We start from the raw sequence: 24431 nt of genomic DNA, 5'->3' as shown, positions 1-24431 counted from the left end.
AGAGTTCACAGAAATAGATGTTCAAAATAACACAAATGAGAGTCCATGAGAAGCAGGGTTGGAACGAAAGCTTGTTTATTGAGTTTTATCCTTGACTACTGTCTAAAAACAAGACATATTTTCATTCAAGTAGATTTTATTTACATTTTGGACTTTAAGAGAGGCAACATCTGAAGTATACAATCATGCAATTTATTGCACAATCAGGAAGACGTCTCAGTTTTCCAGCTTCACTATGAAGCCCTTTTTTCCCCTAAAAGGCAATGTCTGACATTATCCAATCTTTGGACAGCATCACTGAAATGGAAACAGGCTGGTTAGTAGGAGATATTCATACTAAATGTGTTCAGGATACCACACAGGCTCTTCTGTGAAGATCAGATGTAGCTAACTACAGCTGAAAGTCTGTACAAAAGAGCTACTTTTATATTTCAGTGTCATTTTACATTTAATAGTTTGTAGCTTAAGTATTCCATTTGAGTGATGTTTAGGAGAGTGTCTGACATGCTGCACATGTTCTCTAAAAATCAGTAATACAGGAATTTCCTCAATGAGACAGCTGAGACTTACAGGCTGACTTTTTTTTCTCCTTTCACGTTGCCAATTTCCTAAACGACAGGCGTCTTTGACTTGGTCATCCTCCAGAGAGAACAGGTTGCACAGCTGTCTGGCACACACTCACATGTGCACACACAAGCAAGAAAAGAGAGATAAAATGAGGCACTTAATGAAAGATGGCAAACAACTTTTTTTTTTTTCTTTTACTTGGGTGCACTCTGGGTTCTTGTTGGACAGCTTTGGCATTGGGGTGCTCCTGTCGTGTCTTTTGTATGTGCAAGTGGACCAAACAAAAGCTTATTGAGGAATCTCTGGGAAGCCCAAGCTGTTGGAAAGGAATGCCCTCTCTCATGGCCCAGTGCTTTAGTCTTAATCATCAGGCTGACAGGAGCTCACTCACTGCTGGCCCCAATAAAATCTATTAGGTGTGTTTCTGATAAAGACAAATCGAACTAATTTCTCCTGTTAAGTCTTTGATAATGTCCCCTTAGTCAAACGTACATAAATATTTACATGCATTTTTATTTTCTGTGAGTGGCTGCTTAATTCCATGAGCATATACAGGCAGATGTTATTTTTTTAGCAGTAGAAACAATGGAGGATGTGTGTTTCTCCCTATAAGAAGGCGGAGTTTTCTCCCTGGGGTCCTGAGCCAAACTTGGTTATGTAAGGAATACACAGTTTCTCATCTTGATGTGGAGTAACTCGAAAGTTTAATAGCGCTTATTTTAACAATGTGCCTGTAGAAATATTTTAAAGAAAACCTGCTTTGAGAGCTCACCTTTTTTTTTTTTGCCAAAAAACTTCTTTCCGATCGTAAACCTAATTGAAGACTGTCCTTAACCACTGCCAAGGACCAAGCTTTTGTTGGTTAATATTCAACTGTAAAAGCTCTTGGCGTGCCTGAGGAGCAATTTGGAAATGAGACTCTACTAGCAACGCAGACGCACGGACATGGGCTCGGGTACAAGCCGAGGGAAAAGAGTCGCACCTGCTTGTGTCACCGAGGTAAACGTGACCAAAACAGGGACCGATGTGACTTCACCTCAGAAGGACAGCCGCCCATTTAAGCCTCTTAAAATTCACGCAATTTTGCGCAATGTGCGTAACCGTGCGCAACCCGACTGCCACAGCGAAGGGCAGGATTCTGACTTTTCTGGGAATGAGGAGGATATTGATGGAGAACTGGACACAGTTATGGCAGATTACGAAGAGCGAGGGAGCGTTTCGGTGAAGAAGACCCCTCCGAAGAAGACTTTCATAAGATCCAAAACATATGGACTGTGTCATTTTAGCCAGGAGGAGACTGAAGACGACTTCAGCTCTGCTCCGAGGCTCCGAGCGCCAGGAAGAGACCCAGAGCCACGTGACGCACACAGCGTGTCAAGAGATGTAAACAAGAGAGGCAATTCTGCCTTCACACACTTTAAAAAACACACATCTGCGTGCCCCACTGTGCACAATGTAAGGACTTTTATGTTTCTACTTTGCAGTATTGTCAAGCTGTTTGAATCCCGTTTATTAGAGCAAGTGAACAAAAGTATGATTTTAACGTAACAATAAGACTGAATGATTACTGAGTGCTAAAAAGAAAACACAAAATATCCATTTTTTCCTCTCTGGTCTCTTGTCAGTCCTCCTCACAGGGCTCTTTGACAGGAGGGGTTTTGTCGGAAGATGTTCCCACATCAGAAAAACAACCGTAAGTAGACAACTTTAATAAATTATCAATTTCCGAGCTCGGTGGAGTAAAAAATCCGCAGAGCCAGATCAAATGTACCTTAAAGGGATCGAAATACCAAACCCATTATTCTCAGTGCATATCAGATATGTAAGACGTTTGGGAGAAACAGGCAAGGGGTCTGTTGTTGCTAAGACCATAAACACAGCTAAGCAGAATAACTTCCACACAGCGCCCTTTTGTGCGTTTTATTTGAGGCCTCTAGCGTGGAAAGCAACAAGTTAAAACATGTGTCACATACATTTTTTGTTTTTAATCAGCACTTTCCTGGCATGTTTCTCCACATTTCCCAGGACTTTCGATAGCTGTCGTGGCTCCTCTCTCACCACGCCAGTCATCCTGTACGATGGATCAGAAGAGGAGCTGATGGACACCATTGAGAGGGAGTTTAGTTGACCCTCAGCTAAGAAAGCTGTTCTTTTCAGAAGTCAACATAGGAAACATGGGGTGGTGGTGGGGGTTAGGGTATTCTGACAAATTTCCTGCTTCTAGGAAAGGCTGCATGATTTATATTTCTGCAGGGTTGCCAGCATCACTCGTGGCCTTTGCATTTAGCCAAGTCTTATTTAACAAGATGAAGCAGTAATTGCAGCATTTAAACACCAGCTTGAATATGTGCCAGAAAGCTCTCCCCACACGCACCAGGGCTGTTAATTGACTGAGCCCCCCCCCCTTTTTTTTTAAATATAGGTACTGTATTGTGTCAGTGTCCAGCTTGCGTCCCACTGAGCACTTATTTGTTACCTGTCATGGTTTAACACGTCTATTAACAGGTAAATGAGACAACACAGACAATTTCTCCCAGTTCTGTAAATGTGGGCAGCAGAAGTACATGCTTGTGGTCTTTAGGCAGTAAAAATGAACACATTTCAACCAGTAGTTTTGTGTGCGCATACAGTGTTCGGGGCTTTAGTTTTTCATGTGGCAACCCTGCCAAGGTATGAGCAGAGTGTTTATTTAACGTTTCCTTCCTGACCACAGCTCCTGCTCTTTTTTCCAACCTGATGAAGAAGGAATGTGGCAACACAGAGACGTTTAGTTGTGCAAAAGTTCTGTTTTTTGCTGACACAATTCAGCCATTGAAACACTTAAACATAAAAGCCTGCTGCCACTTAGTGGTAGAACACAGTAGTTGTGTGCTTGGGCAAATTTGGACATTTAGGTGGTATTAAGCTGCTTGAAAAAGGTCATTTTCCACCAGAAAATTTGTAAGTATGGTTTTAAATATGTTTGAATGTGTTGGAAATAAAACAAAAATGCTGAGTTGTTGGTCATGTGACTGAGAGAAAATGTGTGTACCGTAACTTTTGTTACTGCAACATTGCTTTGTTGACTAATACTTAGCTGTGCAATAATCTACATCAGGCAAAACAAAGTGTCAAGCTGTCATTTAATCATCACAGTCACCACAGGGACTGTAGGCAGACTTACAAAATAAAATATTAATTTGTAAAACAATAAAATATATGTTAGCTATAGCACTTTAAAACATGAATGATAGCATCTTCACTGGATTGGCATTTGAGGTCTTTTTTTTAACTAATTGTTTGCTTCTTTGAAGGCCTGTAGAAAGAAATCCTTCTCTGTACAGTCTTCAGTAGTTTGGGAGGCAGGAGAGGAAGCTGATTTTTGAGCATCTCGTTGTTTCTCACATTTTTAGCAATGTAATCCTCACAAATCCTGTCAAGAGGGGGAAAAAAAGCCTGTTGTTCTCATTTCTATTTTGGGAGATAAATGCATATTTAAAGTAACGTGACCTACAAAGCAGCAGATATTATGAACAGCAGATATTTTTACTTGTCACAGTGAAACAAATCTCTTTAATAATAGCTGCAGGACACAGTTGTCCATAGCAATACACTGAGAATAACAGCATGTCAGGCAGGCCATTGGAGTCAAGCTCAGCCCACCATCCTAGCACATCAGCCACACTAAAGTTGGCTTAGCCTTCCCTCCAGGTGCTGCTGCCTGTGCAAGCTACTGTCAAACACACATCCACCCCAGTTTATTTCCTATTCATTTTGTGTCAGACTTAATAAGTGTCACACATATCCTCACTGAAATGCTCTGTGCTGTACAAGGGATATTGCTGTTATTCTTCTTCCCTTCGCCATTTCATGTATGCACATAGAGATGTTTGAAAGTTCCGAGAATTGAGCCACGGCTCTTCTTCTTCTTTCGGCTCATCCCCTTAGGGGTCGCCATAGCAAATCATCTGTCTCCGTCTCCCCCTATCTCTAGCATCCTCCTCTGTCACAGCAACCTTCTGCATGCCCTCCTTTACTACACCCATAAAATAGTTTGCAGATACAAATATAAATCTTCTTCTTTTGACTGCGGTGGTTCTGGCTAAAGTTATTTATTTTAATTTTCTTTGACAAGTCAGAATATCTGCTGTTCAAAATTGGTAGTATTTACTTTTTTTTCCTGCAGATTTTGTGTAAATAAAATTAGCTCTTGGCAATAGGTATAAGTTTTTACCTGAACAGAGGGTATGGTTGCGTCTGAAAAACAAGTGCATCGTTGCAGTGACCCTGGAAAGAAATATGCAAGGTTGATATATGTTCATATCCTCAAATCAATTTATTCACAAGACCATTTTCTTTAGATTAGCTTCTTTTGCAAACATTCTGTTTAAGTTTTTTAATGCTTCACTGAGATGCACATGGACATATAGACATAGAGGGAAACACCAGAGGCCTGTACTACAAAGCAAAATTTAGAGCATAGCAAGTTAACCTCATGGTTAATCCTCCGTTTTCAGTGTTAGAAAAATGGGTCACTTCTTGTTAGGGTACACTGCCGTGGTAACTTGCACTGCATTCCTAAGGGATGTACTACAAATCAAGATTAATGGGTTAATTAGCTATGTCGAGCTTAAAGTCAGCGTCTTCTGTCACAAAAGTGTGTTTCTTTTTGACTGACTAAATCACCATAGTAACATGTTGAAAATACACAACCTAGTCGGGAGCAGATTATGTTCAGAGTTTCAGTTAAAAACCAGCTGGACGCACCAAATTTTCCCTAATTTGTTTAAGTACAATGTAGATTCTCTGCCAGGGGACCACATTTTATACATAGAAATTGTTAAGCAATATCTTCTGATCATAAATGAAGCTGAACTGGAAACTTCCAGCAGTGCAAACGTCACACTGTTACTGGAATTTGCACACATTCAGTTGGCAAGGTAGAAATTTTATAAATGTTTTATACCTCATTCTAATCTGTTGCTGGCACTTTTTTTTTACACTGCTGCAATAGCAGCTACTAGAGCACAGATTAGAAAATTGATCAGGCTATTTATCATCAAGAATACCTATTCCATCAGTAAAATTAATTTCACTGATCTGTTGATAAACTAAAGTGCTTTCTATGTCACCTTTAATTGGCTATGGTATGGTAACCTTTCATGTTTAAATGCATTTAGTTTAAAGTTTCAGAGCTCTAATGTGCAGCCGTCACAACAGCAATACAAAGAAAGCATTAAATAGTTAACTCAAATTAAAATGTTTATTTTAGTGCTCTGTACAGTAAGTCCCACAATTCTTCATCATTAATCTCAACTTATTTGCAGTGTTGTATTTTGCTGTTATATTTTTTTATGTTCTCTGTAGTCTTTTATCACCATTTTATCATCATGATTTGTCTCTGATTGGAGCAGGCAGCATTCATAGGGGTCACTTGGTGCAGAAGAGTCATACGAAACACCCCCTTTTTATGCCTGCGCACACAGAGCTTGAAGCAGAAAGCCCAGCGTAACAAAGCTGTTAAGCATCTTTGTGATGCCCGAGTTTTAGGTTTTGTCAAAACACAAAGAAAGCCTGGCTGTGCTGAACTTTCTCTGTCGTATACCCCGCTGACCTGCTCTGCAGCAGGTTATGTTTCAGTTATGCAATCAATAGTGCAAACGCACCACCTGCTCAAAAATCAATTCTCTGGAAAACAGCGTCACCATTCTTGGAAGAGTCCGTGCACAAGCAGATCTATAGTTTAAAAAGACTGTTTAAAGTCTATGTCTTTTTCTGATAAGCATTAATAAGAAATGTGGATTTTCAAAAACAAGTGAATTCCTTGCTTTTTGTGCTGTTGGCTACAAGCAGTTTTATGCAAGTAAATTTATATGTTCTTCCTAAAACTTGAAGTTGTTGTTCTTATTTAACATCTATTCATTTTAAACCCACTTACTGGTCTGAATAACGATTTTAGTCTTTACTTGCTCTTGTTCTGTTTAACTCCACTGACAGTCAGAAACTATATTACATGGATGGATGGATGGATGGATGGGCTTTATATATATATATATATATATATATATATATATATATATATATATGTATGAAACACTTTTGTCGTCAGAGCCACTCACACAGTGCTGCTTTGACTGCAGCTGCTCATTATATTATAGATTGTTCTTCCTTTTTATTTTTTAAATATGCTGCTGTGCTGCCTCTCTCATGTCATAGCTAGGAAGCCCTATGTTAACTTAACAACCTAGGACATGAAGGTAGTTATCAAGTTGATAACCACCTTCATGTGTGTTAGTGGGACTGCTGATGTTTGGGTAAGTGTAGCCAGATAAGCAAAAGATAACTCTGCATGTTGAACTTGCTTCTTAGTACAGGCCCCTGCTGTATCCCCTGCTTAAATTTTACAAGCCAAGCGTGTAAACAAAAACATGGTTTTCATGTTGCACCTGTGTCAATGCAAAACATGGGAGGCTTTAGTATCGCCATATGATGATTTCCAGTGGCTTGTAAAATCAGACTAATTTCACCTTCCTTTGATACTTACAGTGTCAACAAGCAGGATATAGTCACAACTTCCACCAAACACAATCACATCTGCATCTTTGCCTGGATTTGCTGTGTGCCACAACCTTACACAGGAGAAGACACTAATTAAAATCTGATCACAATTTACAGTATTACTTTATAACTTTTGTTCCGAGTAATAAATATAACATAAACATGTTGCTACCTTGGCTTATTCTTAAAGGGATGCTCTAACTCTTTCCACTTCTTTGTTTCAACATCAAACAACCACCCATCACCTAATTGAGATAGATTTGTTTTACTAAGAAAAAAACAATTACAGGACATAAAAGGACCAAAGCAGCAAGGAAAATAAAACAAGAGGGTACATTTTCTTACTCATTGGTTTGCAATCAACACTGAGACCTCCAAACAGGAACAATGTGCTGTCTGATACTGCTGTGAGCGTGTGCCATGATCTGCCCACTGGAGTGGAGGACAATGGTGTTCTGCAAAACAGATTTGCCATGATAAACACCATTAACTTGACCATTAACTTTTTATACTCTGAGCACAGGTACTGAATATACCATTAGAAATGGCACAATTTAACAACAACGCATGGTTACATACATTTCTGACCACGTCCACGATTCAAAGTCTAAGCAATGAATGTCATTTGTCCTGGTTTCCTGTATTAAAAAAAAAGAACACCAATATGGCACATGCCATCTTTGATCAACACAACATGCATCCATAAAAACTGCACTGAAAACCAATTAGGACTCTTACCATGACTCTACCTCCACATATGTATCCTCTGCAACCGAGTGCAGCACTGGCATGGGCCGCCCTCGGAGCAGGAGCGCGGCCCTGCAAGCAAAAACAGTGCTGTGTATAGTGCTGTGCAAAAGTCTTGAGCCACCCAACCATTTCTTTACATTTTGCTTCCAAGGATCCAGATGTTCTTGGTATTTTTAAACCTGGTCTCGTGCAATAGTTCTTCAGACTTTCTGAAGGTCAATCAAAGTTTTTTGGACATTGGCTGTTTTTTTCACTCTTTTCCAGTCCAGTCCTTGTACCTGACCATTTTCAGATGTCAGAATTGATGGGATTACGAACACAAAAAACTACCATCAGATTTTGATCCAGCATGCAATACTATCTGGAAAGCATCTGATTCCCAGTGGCTTAATTTTTCAGCAAGGCAATATTCCCAAACATACTGTCAATGCAGTAAAAGGAAACCTGGATATAAAAACACACAGTGGAACACTATCAGTCATGGATTGGCCTCTTCAGAGCCTAGACCTCAATATTACTGAAGCAGTGTGGGATCATTGTGACAGAGAATGGAACAAAAGGCAGCCAACATCCAAAGAAGAGCTCTGTCCTTCAAGAAGCCTGGAGAACTATTCCTGAAGATTACTTAAAAGAAATTACAAGAAAGCTGCCTAAGAGCATTCAGCCTGTGTTGAGGAATAAAGGTGGTCATACATTTCTTACTACTGACTTTCAAGATCATTAGAATTTTGTTCCCTTATGTGCTGTAATTCCATATACAGCATGTTTGCAGTAAATACAGTACCTGCACTTATTCCCATTTTCTTAGCAAAATATAAAGAAATGAGGAGAACTGTACTATATGTAGACTGTATGTATTCCCTTAGAAATTTAATTATTCTCCTTGGAAGCTACAGTAAGTAGATGGTAACATTCTTACAGATTGCACTGGATAAGAGTACCACCCATAGGTGATGATGAAATATTGCATCAGCTGTTTCTGTTCAGCTGTGTAAGCATGCTCTGCAGGAGCTGCAGTCGTTCCTTGTTTGAGTCAGGATGGTATAAAGAAAGACTGCTTTTGTTGCTTTACATGGAGAAAGATGTTCCACCTGTCACATTTCTCTACACTGCCTTATCAATCTTTTGTATAAAGACTGCAAATCCTCGACACTGGAACATTTTGAGTCAAACAACCCTGGCCTTAAATCTTAATAATTAACTTTTATTTATATTTCTACTTGTGAAGCTAGTATTTAAAGATATATACCAGCAGGGGAAAGAAATTCCACATGTTAAATTCCTAATTTCAGTATATAAAAGAATGAATTGCTTTCAAACTGACTCACATGGGTTTGTGGTTCACTCCAGCTGGACTGCATGGGGTCAAATATGTGAACTTCATTGTTCCATCCCCAAAAGACATCTCCCACCTGGCAATAACAAAAGAGCTAAACAGGTGCAAAGAAACTAAGGTTTTTAACAAAAACTAATGGAAGCTTAAAATAAATTTAACTAGATGCTGAAATTTGTCACTTTCTCCCTTTAAAAAAAAAATCTTAAAAAATAATATAAAAATAACCATAAAAAAATCTTAAATAATATAAAAATAACTATAAAAAAATCTTAAATAATATAAAAAAAAAATATAAAAAATAAACTCCTTGAAGTCCTGTGAGAGCCAGGAGTACCAACCATGCTTCTCTGACACAGTCTTAAAACAACATTTTTAATTTGTGCTAGATAAGCCAAAATATATAGAGGTAATCACAGATTAACAGTAGAAAAATAAAAATAAAAAATACCCATGAAGTTTCATCTACAATAAAGCTTCCACTCCTCCGGTCGAGATCAGTCAGAAGTTTGTGACCATAACCACCAAAGTAGATGAGTCTGGAAAGTATCAAACCAAAAACATGAAATTATACATAAAGTCAAGAATAGACTTCAAGCAAGCATTCAAGCATCCAAAACCAGTCAGGTACAGGTGCTGGAATTAAAAAAAAAAAAAAATACATACAAGAAAAATGGGCAGGCTGTCTGTACACTGACATTTTACTCAAACTCAAACAATAGGCACTGAAGACATGGAAACCTCATTTATAGCGCACACTAGCTGTGCACACAGTGTCCAATCCTCCAAATTTCTTTAGTAGTGATATTTGACAAGTAATCTTAAAATAGGTTTTAAGTTACAACTATGCCTTGATTGTAGTGAATTATGTACTACCAAAATGCTGGAACTTAAATTACAGTTATATTTCACTCTGCTCACCGTCCATTATAAACCCAGCAGGACAATTTGTCTCGATGAGAGGGAGCTGAGCCAAACTCATGCATGATCCTCTTCCACGTATATTTCCCATCTGCCAGGTCGACACAGTACATCTGTTGGAAGTTAAACGCTGATCACATCTTCATGCATTCACCTCTTCACTGCATATATTAATCAATAGCTTCCCATTTTCTTTTGATGAGGTGTTTTCATCTTACGTTGGGGGCTGTAGATACTTATGCTTCGTACAAAAATAAAAGGTTTATAGCGTTCAATGGTGCAGACTTCCACCTCCTGATGATTGATATACACACAACGTGGAATACTTTTAAAATGTCATCACTGTAAATATTTCATGAGGAAAGAAACCATCCAGTGTGCTTGTTTAGCCTTATGCATACACACAATGTAAATTATGTTAAAAAAAAAAAGGGCACAATTAAGTCTAATTATTGGCAAATACTAAACTTTCAGAAAGAGATAAACTCATTAGATTTAATCCATAAGTGATGCATCACTGTGCACCCACTATTCCTGGACATGAAAATGCAATAGAAATGTAAACCATGCAGTACAAAGCAGCCCATTCCCTAACTCCCTACAATATCAGCCTAACCTGATTGGTCTGTCCATTGTCATCACAACCTCCAAATATGTACATGTGTCCATTCATGGAGCAGCCGCAGGTCCCAGACATGGAAGGAGGGACTTGCCCGTCCATGTGAAATACTTTCCTTTAGACAAAGGAAAAAAGAAATGTGGATAAACTGCTCGCATTCACTGATGTCAAAAGTCAAACAGCCCCAGGAAATGGCTTGTCAATCCAAACATAGCTGAAATGTCAAACGATTCCAACAGAAGCCCCAGAAGTTGAAAAACAAAGTAAAAGTCATGACTAAATATGCATTGGTATTCTTCGCTTTGCAAACACAAGCAGACAGGAATTTGTTCAGTCTTCTTACCATATACCTGCTTCTAGTTCATATACCCAGATTTCATCATTGGGTAGGAAAACTTCCTCATCAGCGACGGACTGAAAAGAATAAAACATGTTAATTACAAAGAAATAAATTAAGCACATAAGCAATACGTATGAAATCTAGCTTCTTTTCCATTTTTATATTTTCATCTAAAACAAACAACAAACAAACATGCTTATTACAAAATACTGCAATTAAATTTGTTGACAATTACTTTCCAGTTCATGGGATATCATTGTTAGGTAATGCCTCCAGGGACATGTCAGGTGTTTGTAACAGAAACAAACAAAAAATAAATACATACATAAAACTCAATATATATTTTTTTCTTTTTTTTTTTTTTTGTTAAATGAATAGATGATGCCTCACTACTAATTAATTAACATACAGGATAAGAAGCATTATAATGTAGGTTTAGGAGGTGGAGTTCAGTTGTTGTCCTAGGTTAAACAACAGATCATATTTCACAAACTCATTATATGTTCTCGGTGATTTTAATAGAAACAATAAAAAATGTCACATAAAATAGTGCAAAGCAGCCCTGTTTGACTTTATTAGGTATAAACTGACATATACACAGCAATACTACGATTTAAATATCTCAACACAGCTTTAATACAGCACTGTAGTACAGTACTTAATTTGTGTATTTCCCAGTGTTGTCTCACCATATAGCCTCCCCACACATACAGGAGGTTGTCATGCAGCACAGCCGTATGTCCGCTTCGCTCCCTGGCCACCAGCTCCGAGCAGTGCCTCTCAAACACGGAATCCATAACTGACTGTTATTTAAACACAAAGACGTAAAGTCATGCACTTTACAGAAAAAAAAATCGTCTAAATATGTCACCTAAGGTCAGCTATATGCATTTATGATAGGAAAAGTAGCACCTAACTGTGAGGAGAAATCTGAACCATCCTATCGCGCTGTTGTCCTCGGTTTACGTTAAAGATTGTAAATTATTTCGGTATGTGCAGTAAATTGTCTGCTACTGTATTTCTGACGGGTGAGGTAAGGACGGGGAAATACATATCCACGGCACAAAAACACTGGAAGCAAACGTTTAAATAACAATACTTAGAGCATACTCACGGGATGTAGCACACTGTTAGTTGTCGTGTATTATTTCTAAATATTATTAAACCTAAACCGTTTGGCTAAGAAAGCCGTTTGGCCAAGAAAGCCTACAAAATAAAATACAACTTCCGGTTCTCTCCACTACAAAACGCCTTTTGACCGCTGGATTGAAACGGTTTTTATTTGATAAATTTATTAGATTATGAAATAATAATTATAAAATAATAATTATATATATATATACATATATATATATATATATATAACAAAAATAAATAAAAACGTCTGCATAATTATGGTGATCCTAAAGAAAAGCAAGCCAAAAATGTGTGGAGATTTTTGTCATCTTTACAAGGCTTTTGGACAAAACCATAAATACAAGATTAAGATTTTAAGATTTTTAAGATTAAGATTAAGATAGTGTTTATTTGTCACATGCACAGTTATACACAGTACAATGCACAGTGAAATGTATTTTGTACCTGCAACCATATATACACACACATATAAATAAGAATACCCCACTATTCATGGGAAAGTGCAAGGAATGTCCTTTTTGTTTTTAAACACAATGTCCATCAGTCAAGAACTTTCCAGAAAAGATGGCCCAGAAAGGTACTGCACACACTAGAATAATTCAGTTTGTACAACAAGAAGCAGTTTCTCTGAACACACATTAATACGCAGTAATAACCAGTATTTATGACTAATTACACCTAATGTATTCAAATTTGTTTTTATAAACTTGAACTCAAAATGTAGAAAACTGTAGCCAGATATTTTCCACAGATGTACTGATAATCTGTTTTCTTGTAGTACTATTTGACTTAAAGAATTCAGTCATCTGCTTTTTCATAAACACCATTCATTTTTGCAATTTTGGCTTTAATCAAATGTACAGTTTGGGCCAAAATTGTTTGTGGCCTCAGTATAGTTAACCAGAAAAAAATATTAACAAGTGTTGAACTAGGGTAGCCTACTGAAAAATAATTAAACGACTATGTTTCACATAATTACCTGTCTATAAATGGTAGTAAAAGAGAAGGTGGCTTTAAACACATGACAGAAGCATAAATATTGTAAAGGGGCGACTCTGAGTGTAAATGGAGATATTATTCTTGCAAGTTTGCAAAGCAGTTTGTCAGTGTAGGTTACTTACTCTGCTTAAGTATTAAAATAATAAGATGACAGCGAAAAATAGCCTGGCCTGAAAAATATTTGTTTAAATTGGTATTTAAGTGGTGATATTCTGTTCTTGTCCCTCGATTTACATGCTAAATTTCAAATTCTAACTTGGCACTAAACATAATTTAATAATATGAGTTTGCTACGTTTGCTTATTCGCTTTTTTGTTTTGCTTTGTTTTGTTTTTAAGAGGCGGCCCCTTTCGCGGAAGTGACGACACATTAGCGGAAGTTTGCGGAAGTTGACATTTAGCGCCAAAGCTTGAGTGGAATCACAAACAACCATGGATGTTGCTCGGAGAATAAAGACGAAAGTGTCTGCTGGCTTCAAGATGAGGGGTCTTATACTGCGCCCGTATGTATTCTTGTTTGATAAAATGTTTTTCTTTTTTTCTTTTTTTTTGCTGTTGTGAAACTTTCGAAACTACAACAACGTTTTTTGTGTCATCGTAAATTACAACTGACAGCTCGCTGTCGCAGACTTCTTTATTTTACGCAAGAAAATTACAAACAAGAAAAGCTTTTTAGACATTTGATCATTTTTCAGCAGATGTAGAGTTACTTAGACCTTGTCTCTGCATGCAGTTTTTGGTTTTGTGCGTTTTTCTTATATTATGTTTACTTCTTGTTTGCGCTTCAGTGAGGCCAGCAGGTACCTTGTAGAGGTGCTGGAGTCTGTCAGTCACTCTGAACTTGATGATGTTATCGAAAGGGTCTTGGATGCAGTGGAAAAACAGCCATGTGAGTGCAGTGCACTTTGTTGTATGCAGCTCTTTGTGTGCTCCCATGTTTGCTGTGAATGCTTTCAGGCTGTGACTGTACTCTGTTTTCTCCACAGTGTCCTCCAGTATGATAGAGCTCTCCGTGGTGGAAAGTGCTGTGCAAGATTGCACTCAGGCTTGTGATGAAACCATGTAAGTTGAGCAAATTTGCATATTCTCTTTTCGTTCTTATGGTATTTTTCTAACTCTTGTGACTTATAGAGTTGCATGAGTATTTAAACTATGGTTAGAATAGAATGCCTTTATTTGTCATTATACAAAATGTACAATGAGATTATGATTCTACTTTGTTGCTTGTAAACCTGTATGCCATGTTTTTCTATTTTGCCATAATAAGGGCGCCCGTAACATTTTAAATCATTAACTGGCTTTCAGAATTGTTTAAAATGATTGTGTTTTAATGTAAATAAAAATTTGCTTTCAGCTGCTCCCTTATTCACAAGGGGTCACCACAGCAGGTAGCTTTGCATGTTTGATTTAGCAGAATGTTTTGTGTTTGTTGGGGAGGGGTATCCTGGTGTCATGCCAAAAAGTGATTTCCAGTATTTGCCAAAAAATGATCAGCAGTATTTATACTGTTGTAAATAAGTTGTTGCCCTATAACTTGTCAAACATATCTTAAACATATCTCTCAAGTCATTTTGAGCCAGAAAGAGCACTCCTGTCACAAGGTAGAAGCTGCAATCAGTTTTTGGGGAAGTGACTTATCCAGCTAAAAAGTGTCATTGACATTATTAAAAGGTGGATTTTCTCCGGCTACCCCAGTTTCCTCCCACAGTCCAAAGACATGCACTTACTGGGGTTAGGTTAAATGGTGATTCTAAATTGCTCAAAGGTGTGAATGTGAGTGTGAATGGTTGTCTGTCTCTCTGTGTTGCCCCTGCGACAGGCTGGTGACCTGTACAGGATGCGCCCTGCCTCTCGCCCTGTGACAGCTGGGATAGGCTCCAGCCCCCCTGCAACCCTGAACAGGATAAGCGGAAGCGAATGGATGGATGGATGGATGGATATTATTAAAAGTGGCTTTTTCAAAAGAGACGTGGCAGCAGGATTTGCAAGAAATATAACATAACAGTTCTACAAAGATATTTTATGTGGCCAGAAAGGACTGGATTACTAGGACTAGATGTAGAGCACAGTAGTAGGTATAATAACACAGTCGTAAAGAAATTTGCAAAATAGGTCATTCCTTTATTTTATGTATAGCTGCTTTGTAAATCCTGTTGTCTACAGCCCATTTACCAGTATAATCAAAGATATTCAATACAACAAAACACATAGAAACATCAGCAATCACTTTTTGGAATGACGCCCATCGTGATGCAACGCCAAAGAAATTTTTGTCTCCTCATGAAATATCCACTGGACTTATTACACCTGTGGAAGCTGGCACGCCATATAACATAAAGCATTTGTATTAAAGAATGCAGATAAGAAAATGCTGCAGCAGAAGTCCTTCAATTTCAAGTTCTTTGTAGGTTAACATGCTAACTTACATGAGCTGTCCTTTTCAGAGATAATGTTTTCAACATCATCGGAGCCTTTGATGTGCCCAGATACATTTACAGTGTGGAGAGGAAGAAATTTGTACCGTGAGTAAAGGGGCTGGTTGTTTGGTTTTTCTCCTTTTTGTCAAAATGAATACAAATTATTGTTAAAAAAAATAGTTTTGCTGCTTTATTAGGTGTGGTACACTTACATTTGTGGACCTTATTTTGTTGGGCAAAGTTTTTAAGGCTTTTTTTCTGGCTTCCTCTTTCAGCGTCACTATGACCAGTCACCCAACCCCCAGTCTGTGTGGTTTGGCCAGAGACAAAGCTGAACTCTTCAAAGAGCGCTACACAATCCTGCAACAAGTCAGTAAAACCTGTCTCATGATTCCAGACTGACCTGCTGTCTGCTGCTGTTTCTAATATGTATACTGTGCATGCTGGATTCATTTCTGCAGCGAACACATCGCCATGAGCTCTTCACCCCACCAACAGTAGGAGCTGCTGTTGAAGAGGGTCGAAACAAATTCCAGGTATCACAAAAGCATGTGTTACCTCACATCAGTATTAGAACGTAAAAATGAATGTGGTTTTTTTATTTATTTATTTTTTGGGGGGGGGGTGCATTCAGCTAACCATTTTTATTGTTATTTGTATTTCTCAGCTGAAGACAGTTGAAGCATTGCTCGGTAGCTCAGCTAAACTGGGAGAAGTGATTATACTTGGGATGGTCACACAACTGAAAGAGGTGAGTTAGTGATGCTAGTGTGAAGTACTTATTTTTATTCTTCTTGTATATATATTCTACTTATTATTGGATGCAGGTACAAAATACATTTCACTCTGCATTGTACTGTTTATAACTGTGCATGTGATAAATAAACCTTATCTTCAATGTAAGAACTTGCTTTTTTTTTTTGTTTTCATTTCTCTGAATGTGGTGAAAACTGGGAATTTCTTTCTGTTTAATCTTTTTCATATAACACTTGTACATATTTTTCAGGGTAAATTTTATCTGGAGGACCCAAGTGGAACAGTACAGCTGGACATGTCCAAAGCAATATCCTTTGATCCGTGTGGGAGTCTGTTAATAAAGGTCTTTGATATGATTCAAAATCTTGTGAAATCTAAAAGATATATTCCTTAGCTCCGCTCTCACCAGTTTCATAATGGCCTCTACACAGAATCCTGCTTTGTACTGGCAGAAGGTAAAAAAAAATACCTCAACAGCTTTCATATATTATTATATTTCATATATGCACACATTCCTGTTGGTGATGCTGAGCCTTACACTTTGTATTCTAGGTTGGTACGAGGACTCGGTGTTCCACGTCACTGGTTTTGGGTTCCCACCAACAGAGCCTTCATCAGCCACAAGGTCAGAGGAAGATGCAGTTGTTGTAGCAAGATATGCATCCTGACATTGCATATTAGTATAAAGTATGAGAGCATATTCAGACTAAGAGTTAAGGAGCTTCCAGTGAAATGAGGTCATTAGCATGGCTGTTTTGAAGAAAGGCTCTCCAGAAAAATTCCAGATTCTGCTTCCTCTCAGTAATTCTGTTTTTTCCAGAGCATACTACGGCAACACGAACTTCTTTGGAGGTCCATCTGCTACTTCAGTGAAAATGTCTGCGAAGTTGAAGCAGCTGGAAGAGGAGAATGAAGATGCCATGTTTGTTATTGTCTCCGATGTGTGGCTGGACAGTGTGGAAGTGATGGAAAAGCTCAACATCATGTTCTCAGGTCTGATACTGAGAACTTTACAGGCCAACAATACACACTTTTCACAACATCAGTAACATTTTTCATGTTATTTTTTTTGTTCTTACAGGTTATGCCGCCATGCCCCCCACCTGTTTCATTTTCTGTGGAAACTTCTCTTCTGCCCCGTATGGGAAAACACAGATCAAATCACTCAAAGGTAATTTCTCATAACACACCAAATGTCTTGAAATCTCGGTACGTTTTGACAGATGCTGTAAAACTTTATTGATGGCCACGATATGGAGCTCATGCTGAACATAAGCACAGAGACTTCCAGGCAGTTATGTCCTGTGACAATTCCAGGAATGTTTATTTAAACAAGACAGCTGTGTCCTTGATGTTGACAAAAAAGAAACAATGTGTCCTTTTGTTGTCTGCTTTTATTTTAATGTTTGAATCCTGGTGTGTGTCCTCACAAATCCCTCCGTGGAATGAAAACATTAGTGTCACTGACATTTATACTACTGTCGCAATCTCATACTTCAGTGCACTGACTTTATGGAGCAAAAATGGCTGTTTTGTAAGTAATGTAATAGCTGATAGTGATGACTGTTAGAGGAAATAGGGAATGAATGAAGAGCCACAACAAGGCAGTGTAATTTGTCTATATAGATCATTATAAAGAATATTATGGAACTGTGGATGGCTGAAGTTGTAGAATACACTTATGGACTCTTTATTAGGTACACTTTGCCAGTACCAGGGTTGACCCCTTATTGCCTTGGCCTTCTGAACTGCCTTAATTCTTCACAGCATAGATTCCACAAGGTGCTGGAAACACAGGATGGATCCATGCTTTCATGTTGTTAAGCCAGATTCTGACCCTACCATCTGAATGTCATAGCAGAAATCGATTATGTTGAGACTATATCCATTGTAGCCTCAGTTCCCTGTTCTTAGCTGACAGGATTGGTGGTGTGCTCTGCTGCTGTAGCCCATCTGCTTCAAGGTTTGATGTGTTGTGGATTCAGAGATGCTCTTCTGCATACCTTGGTTCTGCACAAGCGGTTATTTGAGTTCCTGTTGCCTTCCTATCAGCTTGAAGCACCCTGGCCATTCTTCTCTGACCTCTGGCATTTTCACACAACTGACATAAACTGGATATTTTGTCTTTTTTGGCCCATTCTCTGTAAATGCTGGAGATGGCTATGTGGGAAAATCCCAGTGGATCAGCAGTTTCTTAAATACTCAGACCAGCCTCTCTGGCACATTCAAAGTCACTTAAATCACCTTTCTTCCTCATTCTGATGCTGGGCTTCATGCCTAAGTGCATTGAGTGCTTCCATGTGTTTGGCTGATTAGATATTTGCATTAACAAGTAGTTAAACATCTGTACCTTACAAATTGTCCAGTGAGTGTATATGAGTTTCAGTCACAATGTAAAATGCTTTTTTACAGTGCATGCATGACAGCCTAAAACATGTCAGAAATCAATTTTAATTCTTTGAGATCATTGGTTGTTCAAGCTAAAATCTATAAAATATCTGCCCAGCTTAATAAAGGGATAAATACAAAGCGTTCCAGAATCTTTACTCATTTTTATTATTAATATTTTTTGTTTATCTATTTAGAGTCACTGAAAACCCTTGCTGATGCTATATGCTCATATCCCAGCATTCACAGCAGGTAGGATCTAATAGATTTCTCACTTGGCTCTGCCCTTGTTTTGTTCATGTGTCACTGTTTGACTTGAACGTTTTTATCCTGAACCTGCAGTAGTCGCTTTGTGTTTGTTCCTGGTCCCGAAGACCCTGGTCCAGGTACCATCTTGCCACGGTAAGCCTTGAGGGACATTTGGATTTAAACTTGACTGTGTGAGATTCGCTCAGTGGTTTGATCAAATGTGGTTCAACTGTGTTTCCTTTAGTCCTCCCCTGGCAGACTACATCACAGAGGAGTTCAGACAGAGGGTGCCGTTTTCTGTGTTCACTACTAATCCATGCAGGTGAAACAAACATGGCTTTTATTACCAGAGTATCCGCTACTTTGATTAATCAGGGTTACAGTAATTTCACATGTGATTTTGAGTAGTTTCAATTGAAACACCTAGAAGAAACTGAGCAGACTCATGGGTGAAACTACTGCAAAACTGACCTTCACTGTGATGGCATTTGTTTTTCTGTCAGGATTCAGTACTGCAGCCAGGAGATCATCATCATCAGAGAAGACCTGGTCAACAAGATGTGTAGGAATTGTGTCAGATTGCCCAATAATAATCTTGACATTCCAAACCATGTGAGTTTCAGCTTTTCTTGACAAACTAGTTCATACGGGAAGAAACATCACCTGAGTATTCGCCATGTTGTCAGCTTTATTTGCCTTTGTTACAGTGTTTTGTTACTAGTTTCTAGTAGTTGTATTAGTATTTTTATTTTTCTTCTTTCTTTCTGTCCCCAGTTTGTTAGGACTATCTTATCCCAGGGTCACCTGACTCCACTTCCTCTGTATGTCAGTCCTGTATTCTGGGCGTATGACTACACCCTGCGTGTCTATCCTGTGCCTGACGTCATTGTCTTCGCAGACAAATACGACCCCTTCAGCATCACTAACACAGACTGTCTCTGTGTCAACCCGGTATGAAATGAGATTCTTTGTTGGAAAACTGTAGAAGATGCTTCTTCTGGTATTTATAAGTAATATATTTTGTAATGCATTTACTTTGTCAGGGCTCCTTCCCAAAAAGCGGATTCGGTTTCAAGGTGTACTATCCATCCAACAGAACTGTTGAGGACAGGTGTGGTGCAGTCTTAAAGTTTTTCTACTCTCTTTTTGTGTATTTAACAATGACAGCTGTGATTTAAATGGTGATTATTTTCAAAATAAATTGTTTTGTTATTATTTCTTCACAGCAAACTTCAAGGGCTCTAAAGGAAATCCCAGATTTATAAGCGGACTGCACATTGCCTTTGTACAATACTCGATGTTGAAATTTGACATGTATCGAAACCATTGTATGTATCTGTGTCTTGGTTCTATCATGAATAATAAAGTTTTTATTCTTTGTACTGAACTTTCTGACCTATTTCTGTATGTGAATTAGAGTTGGGCTTAGTTTGAGCAAACTGCCATAAAGACAAGCAAGGTACACTACAGGGTTTTTGAATCAAATAACACTCATGATGATAGAGTGCCAAATTAGTAGTCTGCTCATTAATAATCTGTAAAGATTGTGGCTGTGATGTGTCTTAATGGCTTGAAGTAATCAAATTATCCTTGGTCAGTTAGGTTCAACTTATATCTATTATACCCTATATAGTGACTCATATAGCCAGCTTTGTTAAAGATGTTTTGCCAATATTATTTCAAAGGGACTGACAACTGGCTTGTGATGTACCCCTTGCACACCTGTGTGTTTTACTCTGACCACTTGTTAATGTAGAACACTGTACCTGATACAGTCTGACATATTGTTGGATTCAGCACAGTCAGACCTTTCCAACAAACCCATGTTGATGCTTCTGGGACAATCCCAGCAAAAACTTGAAATAAATGACTCAGTCATGACATTTTCATTTCAAATTTCTGTCTATTGTACTTACGTGTTTGTAGGGCTGTATTTCATCAATACATCGAGATAGTCACATTATGTATTTTCAGACATGTAGAGGTCTCAAAATTTCGGGGACGTTTCCACTGAACTGTTAATGAAAACTTAAATGTGAAGCCTTTAATTTTGAAAAAAAAAATGCTCTCGTTTCGCTGGGTCTTTTACCTAATTAAATGTCCCTGTTTTCATACACGAGAGGTACCTTGTAGCAGTAAAGAGTGTTTCACTAATAATTAAAGCCGCAAGCGGCGATGAGCGGGCCCTCGCACCCGGCGCGCGTCGACCCCTGGCGCGCTCCAGCCAAGCCGCGCGTCGACCCGTGGCACGCTCCAGCCGAACCGCGCTCGGAGTTTCTCGCAGACGAGAGAGTAGCTGGCTCACCCGGCTGCTGACAGCTCAGCAGGCTAGCCGTACTTCGCGTCGATCGTCTCCCGCTTCCACTAGGTGGCGTCGGTGAGTGCCCACTAATTAATATGTCACAATGCTCTATGTAATGCCTGCAGCCATCAATGAAACTGTAATGACCATAGGATGATGAGTATCAGTGTCCTACTGATTTCCTGTTGCCACTAGGTGGCGTTATGCGTGTGAAACAAAGCTGATAGAGGGGTGTGTCCAGTCTCCCTTACCCTCCCATTAAGCCTGTGAAGTTTGAGGCAGATCGGACAATGTATGTCAGAGATGTAACAATTTGGTGCACTGTGGTATATGAGTAAAATCCCACATTTAGAGGGTTGCTATGGCAACACCGTTCAATATTCTACAAAACCATGAATATCTTTTGATGGGCTACTTGTGTAGATGATCTGGAGCCATTTTGGTGTGACTGGATGAAAAGCTGTAGTAGAAGATGATTCAAATAGCAGGCCTGAAAAATGTGAAAAATGCTGCAAAAATGACACCTTAATTAGAACATGTCAGGCTTCCTGTTGGATTTCGGCTATCGGTCCAAGAGACTTTTTTGTACGTGTTAGGATGTTACTTCAGCATGCACGATTTCAGGTACACAGACCAAGCACTGCCCTGGGGCTGATGTTTAGAACCTATCTGGGCCTGAAATGGAAAAAAAGTCCAAATTCAGAGGGTTGCTACGGCAACACCGTTCAATATTCTACAAAACCATGAATATCTTTTGATGGGCTACTTGTGTGGATGATCTGGAGCCATTTTGGTCTCACTGGGTCAAATGCCCTAGGAGGAGTTGAGGCAAAAAGGCCTGAAAAAGGCGAAAAATGCTGCAAAAATGACACTTTAAAGTAAACGTGGCTGACTTCCTGTTGGGTTTGGGCTATCGGTCCAAGAGAGTTTTTTGTAGATGTTAGCATCTTACATCAGCAGGCACATTTTCAGGTACATAGAGAAAGCACAGCCCAGGGGCTGATGTTTAGAATCTCTGTGAATTTGAAATTGAAAAAAGTCCAAATTCAGAGGGTTGCCATGGCAACACCGTTCAATATTCTACAAAACCCTGAATAACTTTTGATGGGCTACTTGTGTAGATGATCTGGAGCCAATTTGGTGTCACTGGGTGAAATGCCCTAGGACAAGTTCGTTCAAATAGCAGGCGTGGAAATCGCAAAAATTGACACCTTCAATTGAAGATGGCCGACTTCCTGTAGGGTTTAGGGTATGGGTCCAAGAGACTTTTTTGTACGTCTTAGTATGTTACATGAGCATGTACATTTTCATACATGTAGATAAAACGTAGCTCCGGGGCTACTCAAAAAACTTGCTATTTTAAGATATTCCGAGCTGCCACTAGGCGGCGCTCTAACGTTTATGGACTTTATGCATATGAGTGTGTTCAGGGCAGCATGCTTATCACACCACTGAAGTTTGAGCCAGATTGGGCAAGTTGGCTTTGAGTTACAGCCATTTTTGTGTTCATGGCGAATCATCGAACTTTGCCGTGCCATAAGGGTCACGCCCTTTTGTCAAAAACTCACAGTTTTGAAAACACAGTAAGTCCAACTTCTTAAGGCTTTCCAGGTGAAATTTGAGATGGTTCTGCTAAACCACCTTGGAGCTGGACCTCCAAGTGTAAAATATGACATTTCCTGTTCCCAGTAGGTGGCGCTGCGACTGATATTAAATATTGTCATATGTATGTGTTCAGCAGTGACGTGCGGTGAGGGTCGTGACTGGTGAGGCACTGACGTCATCACATCAGATTTACAAACATATAGCTTATTCACCATTTGATTGGCAACAGTTGTTTTGTTTAACATTAACATAGTCTGAAGCAAACCTTTTAGCTCCGGTGTTGGTCTTCCTTTAATTATTATCTTCTGCTTCGATTGAAAGTCCAGTTTAGAAAATTCTTTCAGTTGAGTTATGTAATCTTCCATGTTGAACATAAGGCCAAGCAACAGGAAAAACTAACTGGCCTTGCTAACTGTTTATGGTAGCTTGCCGCCGAGGAGTCGTAGAGTCCCTGGGATCACCAGCGCCCCCTACCATGAGGCACGAGAACTGCGTGCCTCACCTAGTGTCTCTTCGCAGCAGTTTCATGATCGCTCAACACAAGAATGCATTACACACACATACAGTTGTTAATGAAAAAAACAACAAAAAAAAACTGTGCATTATATACACCAGCTAAAATATAGAAATTTAGTTCATATAGTAAAAGTGTTAGAACATTTTAATTGCCACAACCAAAGGGAAAGTAATCCGGTCTCACTGCATAGCATGCCAGCACAGTTAGTAGTCATTGGCAATGACTATACTGAGCCGCACCACGGATTGCGCAATCCGTGGTGCGGCTCGCCGGGCTGGTGCCTCACCGTTCGTCTCTTAGTATTTGACCGGCAAATGCAAAAATTCAGCGATTTTGAAAAAACTAATCTAAAAATGGTGTAGTTAAATGGAAAAGAACTTTAAAATACAAATCACTGAATGAATATAACCATTTAATTTATTTTTTAATTTTATATTTCCACGATGACAGGTGAGGCCGTGCCTCACCTGCCTCCCCTGACTGCACGTCACTGGTGTTCAGGGGGGCACCCTCATCCTACTGGAGAAGTTTGATGCACATTGGATCATGTAGGTATGAATGAGAGGCAATCAAAATTTCATGGCGAATGATCAAAGTTCAAAGGGGCATAAGGACCCCTCCCCCTTGGCAAAAACTCACCATTTTCGAGATTTAGATTCCCCTGGGGGTGTAGGTTAGACAAACCAAATATGAAGATGATAACGTCTAAACCTCTGAGTTATTAGAAAAAGTGTGAGGGCTGCAAATCGCCAAATTTGCATAATTAATTCAAAATAGCGGACTTCCTGTTGGGTTTAGGGCATGGCTCCAAGAGGATTTTTTGTGCGCCTGGACATGATATACATGTGTATGAAGTTTCATTCATGTACGTGAAACACAGCGGTGGGGCTCCAGTTTAGGGGGCGCTAGCGAGCCATTTGGGCGCGCCCTTGCCCGAGCCCATTAAAATACTTAAATTTTCACCAGGTGTGACGCATGCGCAAAGTTTCATGAGT

At 39.0% G+C, this 24431-nt stretch overlaps 3 protein-coding genes across 6 annotated transcripts; 2 read left to right on the top strand and 1 right to left on the bottom strand.

Moving 5' to 3' along the window:
- The first annotated feature begins 1221 nt into the window (after window positions 1–1221).
- On the top strand, window positions 1222–3834 carry LOC115773135 (uncharacterized). The gene is made up of 3 exons (XM_030719668.1): window positions 1222–2022; window positions 2193–2260; window positions 2593–3834. Exons 1-3 carry the CDS (start codon window positions 1513–1515, stop codon window positions 2693–2695), a joined length of 681 nt encoding a protein of 226 aa, XP_030575528.1. The 5' UTR covers window positions 1222–1512; the 3' UTR covers window positions 2696–3834.
- LOC115773134 (kelch domain-containing protein 1) lies at window positions 3673–12308 on the bottom strand. 4 transcript variants are annotated; one of them, XM_030719664.1, is made up of 14 exons: window positions 12182–12308; window positions 11757–11870; window positions 11071–11141; window positions 10725–10842; window positions 10109–10221; window positions 9639–9726; window positions 9183–9284; window positions 7843–7923; window positions 7684–7742; window positions 7450–7559; window positions 7277–7349; window positions 7091–7175; window positions 4781–4833; window positions 3673–3979 (listed from the first exon to the last, which is right to left on the bottom strand). In XM_030719664.1, exons 2-14 carry the CDS (start codon window positions 11862–11864, stop codon window positions 3835–3837), a joined length of 1206 nt encoding a protein of 401 aa, XP_030575524.1. In that variant the 5' UTR covers window positions 11865–11870; window positions 12182–12308; the 3' UTR covers window positions 3673–3834. The 4 variants fall into 4 exon arrangements, with proteins under 4 accessions (XP_030575524.1, XP_030575527.1, XP_030575525.1 ...); XM_030719667.1 differs by having other exon boundaries at window positions 9183–9266; XM_030719665.1 differs by lacking the exon at window positions 12182–12308 and adding an exon at window positions 11980–12171.
- Window positions 12309–13575: 1267 nt separating this feature from the next.
- On the top strand, window positions 13576–20363 carry pole2 (polymerase (DNA directed), epsilon 2). Its single transcript, XM_030719104.1, has 19 exons — window positions 13576–13705; window positions 13991–14091; window positions 14189–14264; window positions 15647–15724; window positions 15895–15988; window positions 16081–16155; window positions 16287–16370; window positions 16626–16682; window positions 16782–16830; window positions 16928–17000; window positions 17196–17368; window positions 17457–17546; window positions 18961–19015; window positions 19106–19165; window positions 19257–19334; window positions 19516–19624; window positions 19787–19963; window positions 20056–20123; window positions 20239–20363. The coding sequence occupies exons 1-19, from the start codon at window positions 13635–13637 to the stop codon at window positions 20255–20257; spliced, it is 1587 nt and encodes a 528-aa protein (XP_030574964.1). The 5' UTR covers window positions 13576–13634; the 3' UTR covers window positions 20258–20363.
- Window positions 20364–24431: the final 4068 nt, after the last annotated feature.

The sequence above is a fragment of the Archocentrus centrarchus genome, chromosome 22 (assembly GCF_007364275.1).
Source record: "Archocentrus centrarchus isolate MPI-CPG fArcCen1 chromosome 22, fArcCen1, whole genome shotgun sequence".
In the NCBI taxonomy this organism is placed as follows: domain Eukaryota; kingdom Metazoa; phylum Chordata; class Actinopteri; order Cichliformes; family Cichlidae; genus Archocentrus; species Archocentrus centrarchus.
The sequence above is the reverse complement of the archived record's forward strand: the minus strand, read 5'-3'. Positions and strand labels throughout refer to the sequence as shown.

Bases quoted from the DNA above. Each gene is read 5' to 3' on its own strand.
- LOC115773135 (XM_030719668.1), top strand. From the start codon at position 1,513: ATGGGCTCGGGTACAAGCCGAGGGAAAAGAGTCGCACCTGCTTGTGTC. The intron at 2,023-2,192 runs GTAAGGACTTTT...GTCTCTTGTCAG, and splicing joins CGTGCCCCACTGTGCACAAT to TCCTCCTCACAGGGCTCTTT. The intron at 2,261-2,592 runs GTAAGTAGACAA...CACATTTCCCAG, and splicing joins CCCACATCAGAAAAACAACC to GACTTTCGATAGCTGTCGTG.
- LOC115773134 (XM_030719664.1), bottom strand. From the start codon at position 11,864: ATGGATTCCGTGTTTGAGAGGCACTGCTCGGAGCTGGTGGCCAGGGAG. The intron at 7,350-7,449 runs GTAAGAAAATGT...TATCTCAATTAG, and splicing joins TGTTGATTGCAAACCAATGA to GTGATGGGTGGTTGTTTGAT. The intron at 3,980-4,780 runs GTAAAAACTTAT...CCCTCTTGACAG, and splicing joins CAACCATACCCTCTGTTCAG to GATTTGTGAGGATTACATTG.
- pole2 (XM_030719104.1), top strand. From the start codon at position 13,635: ATGGATGTTGCTCGGAGAATAAAGACGAAAGTGTCTGCTGGCTTCAAG. The intron at 14,265-15,646 runs GTAAGTTGAGCA...TGTCCTTTTCAG, and splicing joins CAGGCTTGTGATGAAACCAT to AGATAATGTTTTCAACATCA. The intron at 19,335-19,515 runs GTGAAACAAACA...TTTTTCTGTCAG, and splicing joins TTCACTACTAATCCATGCAG to GATTCAGTACTGCAGCCAGG.